This window comes from Phaethon lepturus, unplaced genomic scaffold (assembly GCF_000687285.1).
Source record: "Phaethon lepturus isolate BGI_N335 unplaced genomic scaffold, ASM68728v1 scaffold6868, whole genome shotgun sequence".
Classification (NCBI taxonomy): Eukaryota; Metazoa; Chordata; class Aves; order Phaethontiformes; family Phaethontidae; genus Phaethon; species Phaethon lepturus.
In genome coordinates this window covers 63,570-70,695 of record NW_010555445.1, presented here as the reverse complement: position 1 = coordinate 70,695, position 7,126 = coordinate 63,570, and the positions used below count along the sequence as shown (strand labels likewise).

The window sequence follows — 7,126 nt, the reverse complement described above, 5'->3', positions numbered from 1 at the left end:
GATTTCTTCTCCCTACAACTAAACAGCTAGGTCACTTTTTTGGGTAATGTGACCTTCTTATTTGAATCTTTACAGGCAGAGAAGGGAACTGAAACTGCATCTCCCACACATTAGTACTCTAACCATCAAATTATTTTCTAAAGACAGTAAAAAGGAAAAAAAAATATTACCACCTATTCCCAATAATCTGTGATATGCATACCCCATATTGCTTCATGTTAATGAGATTTTATAAAGGTAGAAACAGTTCGTAACTTAGGGGGGGGGGGAAAAGCAATACAGAAGGAAAAAAGATTACATTTTCTATTTTAAATAGCAAAACCCCCCACTTTTGTCATAACACTTCTTACACATGGCTGAGATATATTATGGCCCTCAGGCAAGAGCAGTTTCTAATTCAAAATTGCAGGGTTTTTTTGTTGCTGTTGAAAGGATGTTGTTATTACATCTTCCTCCCTTGTCCCATTTATCATTTGTCTTATTGAACCGCAAATGGTCAGGGAAACCTATCTTCCTACGTACCTGTAAAGCACCCGTACTAGAAACATCTGTCCTGACAAACACATGGGTAATTCAATGTTAATGCAAAAAGAAAGCAAACACCGCGCCGCACCCCCCCCCCAAAAAAAAAAAAACCACCCCAAAACGAAGAGCAGGACATCTACCATCTACAAAACACTACCACAATTTCAGGGGCCAAAACCTGAGGTGAGGGAGATCTGGTTCCTTTCCATTTACTGCACATTCCTGCAAGTACTAAGTGCAATGAGAAGCAATAGACTACAAACTTCCAAAGCAGCTTCATTTCTGCCCACTAAAAACCTACGATGGAAGACAGTCAAAATTCAGTTGTTTCTTGTCTGAGGGCTTTCTTCATAAATATTTTTAAGGCATCCTACTAATGATGTTCATTCCCATTGCATCTCCACAAAAAGTACTACAGAACACATTCTGTGAGCATTTATAGCTAAATCTTCAATCTATACAGGTATTTACAATCTATACTGCACTTCTAACATACCATTGTGTTAGAAGAAACCAGTATTGCCTTGTATCTGCTCTCTACTTCTCTTAGTGGGGTCTTTTTTTTTTTTTTTTTTTAAAAAAGGGGGTTTTAATGAACATAGATGTAGATACCCACAGCACAGAAGACAGGGTCTGCACTGGGATCAAGTAGTAGTGAGGTTTGCAGTTATTCCTTTCCTTCCTGAATAAGCTCAGTGCAGAAAGTCCTGCACAGCAGCAGTCCTCTGCCACAACAGGTGTCTTTGTTAACAAGAGCAAAGTTGCGGGGGAATGTCTGTGATCAGGAATTAGTTCTGTGGATCACCCAATGCTTTCAAGCATTTAGACCCACACTAACATATAGATTTTTCAAAAGCATATTTAAAGAGGAATAATATGCTTTAACATACTTTAATCTCCACTAAGGATATTAAAGGCATACACCACAAGAATATGGACATAATCATATGTATATACCGACACAGGATGCAGTGTCAAGATTTTAGGAGCAACGAACTCAATCATAAGTCAGCCCAGATTTTAAAAATCCACATCATTTTTTTTATTTAAATGGAAGAAAAATATAGGGACACAACTGGGGAGAAAAAGGAATAAAAAAAGCTATAGAAAATTATCTGATAACATCTCTCAAAAAAAAGAGAGAAATCACAGAAGACGGATATACACAAAAGACAATGTATATCTACTGTGATATACACACATTTTCACCCCACAAGGCTCAAGTTGTTGTAAAATTGTTGGAAGTGCTCATTTCTACTTGTAATACTTTCCAAGTTTGTGAGCTTGAGAAACCTCCTAGGTGTCTGCCATTTAGACTCTTACTAAAGAGTCAGTGATACTTTTAAATCATTTCTGGAATATCATCCTTCTAGACAGAAACTATTTTTTGGCAGTTAGTCGCATTCATCTAAATAAAATTAAAGTGAGAAGTGTTTTTAAGTGTTTATTTATCAGTAGCTCTTGTTAACTGAATAATTTTTCAGCAGTTCAGTTTTCTTCCTCTGTTAACCACTGAATAAAGAGATCAAAACAATCAGCATTTTCTTTATGTGAAAGAGGTCTGCTGAATCAAAAGAGGATATGTCATATCTGAGATATTTTATCTTTTAAAAAGTAATGGAAGAAATTAAAAAGAACCAAATTCATCCAAACCATACATATTCATGTATATTCAAATACATAAAGTAGAAGTGAATACCTTCTTTTAATTTCTTCTCTGTAAGAAGCTTAGCAGTATTAGAAGAAACTTTGTATAAGAATTCACAAAGAAAGGTGGAATGTGAAGAATCTTCAGAGAAGCCACTTTCAAAACAGGTATCATAGTTTGGGAAATCTATTAAAAGACAAAGGAATAAGTAACATACAGAACTTCACTTATATCAGTTATAACCGTTTCAGCACATACCTTTCTAACTGCCTATCTGTAGATAAGTAGTTGCTCTGTAATATCTTTACTACAACACAGACACATCTTATTGATTTATTTTTATAATTGGAGTAAAATTCTTACCTATTCATCAAAAAAAATTGGTTCACATTTGTTATAACACTGCCATTGTCTACCACTGCTTGCTTGCCAATGTAATCTAAAATACAGTTTTCTGCTGTACTAAGCTTTTATTTTCATCTCTTATGTAACATACTTCAACAGAAGGGAACTGTTTCTCTTAAGGGCTTATCGCAAAGTTTACCACCAACTCCAGCAGCAGATAGACTATGATTCAGAGAATCACTGTCAACCTGCAATGACCTCCCTTTTTCTGAGGCAAAGAACAAACACTAGCACCAGCACATGGTGATGCTGCTTTGGCTGGAAGGCTAAAAGTAGACAAGACAGAGCCAAGACAAGCAAAATTCTCTCTATAGCCTTAGGACGACTTGGGAGCATAGCTAGCAAAAAAACCCCACAGCTGCATGTTTGCACAGTGACTGAGCTCAACATCCTACTGGCTGGCTCCTGTGACAGAGCAATGCTCAGGCAGAACTTAAGGTGCCATGTTTGCTCTAGGAAACCCTGAAACATTCCTGCGTTCCCCACAGAAACTTTTGTTTTTCAGCCTACACAGTGTTACTTTGCAGAGTGGCAGGAGACAACGGAAAGTTGGTCCACAAGTATGTCCACAATGCTGGCTCAGGTATAGAATAGCCTATAATGTAAATCTGTGTATGAAATTTCATTTCCAGACTGCTTCAGATAGTGTACAGACCTTTTAAAAGATAAGCTCACGCACATCCATACTCTACAATTTATTTATTTTTAAGAACAGCTTTCTGTTTTTAAGAGCCTCATAACAGTCACACACAGCAACCAGAACTGTTGACAGTCAAGACCAAAGTTTATCACATTCTCCAAGCTGTAACTGAAGTTGTGATCTGAAAAAACGTTGCTGAGATAGATCATATTACAGGTTCAAGAGGTGAGTTTTATTTTGGGAGGAAGTTTGTGAAAAAACAGGTAGGTCTTGTGTGCAGTACAGACAGATATAAATTTAAATAATATTTAAGAAAAAACAAAGCCCAGAAAAATACTTTAGACACATAGAATCATAGAATCTTTGAATTAGAAGGTACATGTAAAGGTCATCTAGTACAACCTCCCTGCACTGAGCAGGGACATCTTCAACTAGATCAGTTTGCTCAGAGCCCCGTCCAACCTGACCTGGAATGTTTCCAGGGATGGGGCATCTGCCACCTCGCTGGGCAATCTGTGCCAGGGTTTCACCACCCTCACTGTGAAAAATTCCTTCCTTCTATCTAGTCTAAATCTCCCCTCTTTTAGTTTAAAACCATTACCCCTTGTCCTGTTGCAACAGGCACTGCTATAAAAAGTCTGGCCCCTTCTTTCTTATAAGCCCCCTTTAAGTACTGAAAGGCTGCAGTAAGGTCTCCCCGGAGCCTTCTCTTCTCCAGGTTGAACAACCCCAACCCTCCCAGGAGAGCTGTTCCATCCCTCTGATCATTTTTGTGGCCTCCTCTGGACCCGCTCCAACAGGTCCATGTCTTTCCTGTGCTGAGGACTCCAGAACTGGATGCAATACTGCAGGTGGGGTCTCAGGAGAGCAGAGTAGAGGGGCAGAATCTCCTCCCTCAACCAGCTGGCCACACTTCTTTGGATGCAGACCAGGCTAAAGTCGGCCTTCTGGGCTGCGAGCACACATTGCTGGCTTATGTCCAGCTTTTCATCCCGCAGTACTCCCAAGTCCTTCTTGGAAGGGCTGCTCTTGATCCCTTCATTCCCCAGCCTGTACCGATAGCAGGGGTTGCCTCGACCCTGGTGCAGGACCCTGCACTTGACGTTGTTGAATCTCATGAGGTTCACACAGGCCCATTCTTCGAACTTGTCCAGATTCCTCTGGGTGGCATTCCATCCCTCAGACATGTCAACCACACTACTCAGCTTGGTGTTATCTGCAAGCTTGCTGAGGGCACACTCGACCCCAATATACATGTTAACTGTATATTTTTTTCTGGTAAAAGCCTGATAATACTGGCAGAGCAGATGACGTATTTCCTCTGCGTTACAAATAAGGGTATGAGGTCTATGAGTTATCACTGTCTTTTTTTTTTTTTTTGAGTCCTAAACTTGATGTCAGAGCAAAATAAAAGTAAGTTGCACACAATTACATACACTGTCTGCTGAAATACAGTTAACGCCGTCACAACTCCCCCTCCACTATACCACTGTTGTTCAACTCAATACTAATATTTCTTCTGAATTCTTTCATTCCTTTTCACTCAGTATAAGATTAGAAGATCAAAACAAAGAGAATGTATCCTACCTGAGAACTTATTATGGTACAGGAATTCCATCTGCAGTCTTTGTCCAGCTTTCTTGGCTAATAAGTATGGAGTACTGTAAACAGGGTCTCCAGTGGCACACATAGCATCAGCCCCACTAAACAGCAACATCAGAGTTTCTAGGACATCTTGTTTAACTACAGCAGCACACAGGGCCTTATCACAGAGAGGGAAAATAAGAAGTCTGTTTAAATTAGAAAGTTATTTGCAACAGGTACATGTAATTTAGATGCAAATCCTTTCACCTCTAATACAGTTCCCCTGCATTTTCAAAGACCATAAACATCGAGGAACAGGAATTATAGTCTGTATCTAGAAAAAAGCAGCAACAGTAAGAAAAGAAAACCCAAAACATCATCAACCCAAACCTTGCAAGATGTTGCTGCCACAAGTTTCACTTGGAAAGGATAATATGAATTAATACAACTGGAGGGGAAGGTCATTGTTTTTTACATGAAAAAATTCCCCCTCATTTTCATTCACACACCAAACTTGTAAACAAAAAATTCTTATTATTTCAGACCTCAGAAGTTCAACCAAAGAGACAAGATTTGATCCTTAAACAATATTACTAAGAAGCAGACTGAAATTCATAGGTAGTTTTTCAAAATTATGGTCAGAGTCAATTAGGCAACTATTCTTTAGGGTATCTTCATACTTGATCATCTTCCTTGAGACTTAAAGTTCTCACCACATCCTAAAACACCAGTCCCCTTTCACTTTTGTCTACATGAAGACAGAGAAATATAACCTTTTTTTTTCTTTTCCTTTCAAAATGTTGGTCAAAAATCTTAAAACCAGGAGTAGCTACACAATTACAGCAATCTATTGCATAACAATGTCTATGATTTAATATGTATTTAAATTATTTAGTTAATGAGTTTTTCTGAAATGATTCAGGCAGAAGTCACTCAAGACAAGAAGAGTACTACTCTAAAATTCAGCTGCTCTAATAAACATACAAGCATCCAGTAGGCACAAAATGACAGGGCAGACAGCTCAGTAAAAGTTCTAGAATTACATGACAATGACCATATTATTACACAGCTACTTCATGTCTCTCTAAGAGAATTTGATCATTCATCTGATTTTTTTTTTCCCAGTAGTTAAATGATTAATTGACAAACACCTTTCCCCCCGCCAACAAAAAACACAGACTTCAGAAAAATCAAGCCTGTAAAACACAGAGCTATTTTCTGTGGTCCACAGTTACAATATTAAATAAAGTCTCTTGCACAGATGCTACCAATAAACAGAAAACAATCCAAATGTTTTATTTTGCAAAGACATAAAGAGTTCCCCATGAAGCCCAAAAACGTTTCCCAATTCCAGTGAAATGCAGAAAACCTAAATTCAAGCTGTACAGTGAGATGGTTCTATACTTTGGCCAGAGGTGTTTTAACAACAACTATTCTTATATGCCCTTGTTTTAACTTATGTGTATAACTGACATACAACTTATAACATGTATGGAAAATGATTTACACGATAACCACTGAACAAATGAGGGCCTCTCTAGTTCAAACCACAGTAACTCTTAAATGCTGCTGCCTCCCCACAATCTCTGCATACCCTTTGAGACAATTTGACTCATGTAATTGAATGCATTAGCATTGTAATACATATGCATTTAAACTCTTCTATATTCATAAACCTTAAACAACCATGACTCTACAGATATTAGAAGTCAGTCAAATGGACATAAAAAATTACAGAGAAATCGATAATTATAATTTTCCACTTTATAACTGTAAATATTTTATTTTTGTTATTTCTTTAAAAGGAAACACTGACAATACACATTTTTATCATTAGTTTTAGCTTATTTTCTTTCCAATTAGCTACAAGCTAGTATATAAGTGTGCATGAGCTACTTTCACCATTGATAACACTGAATCATCTAATGTACAGGAATTTAGATGTCAGACATATAAGATATCAAAAAAATATATAAAGAAAGAATCTAAAGAAGTGAAATGGGAATTTGCATCTCCAGAGTGTGCATTTGAAGAAAAATAAAGTTCCATATTCATTGACGGCTCTGGAAGATATATGGCAGGCACTATATAGATACCATAATCTTCTATAAACAAACTAACTGGAAAAAAATAAGAACTAAGAAATCATTAAATGACTCCTATGAAGGCTCCAAAACAACCCTTATTCAGTTCTGTGAGAATGCCACTCAGGATTCTGAATTTATCTCTCAATAGTTTAACAAGATTATCAAATTGCACACAGATACAGTACTATACAATAGATATGGTATGGGCTTACCCATCCTGGTATTACCTTGTTCAAC

At 37.5% G+C, this 7,126-nt stretch overlaps 1 protein-coding gene across 1 annotated transcript in view; it reads right to left on the bottom strand.

Annotated features, from left to right (window-relative positions):
* Positions 1–7,126, bottom strand: part of ARAP2 (ArfGAP with RhoGAP domain, ankyrin repeat and PH domain 2) — a 73,153-nt gene that overhangs the window by 8,124 nt on the left and 57,903 nt on the right. The window contains exons 12-14 of the mRNA XM_010292151.1: positions 7,117–7,126; positions 4,806–4,980; positions 2,225–2,359 (exon numbers count right to left, since the gene is read on the bottom strand). The exon at positions 7,117–7,126 is cut by the window's right edge and continues 185 nt beyond it. Coding sequence (XP_010290453.1) covers positions 2,225–2,359; positions 4,806–4,980; positions 7,117–7,126 — 320 coding nt within the window. The remainder of the gene's footprint in view (positions 1–2,224; positions 2,360–4,805; positions 4,981–7,116) is intronic.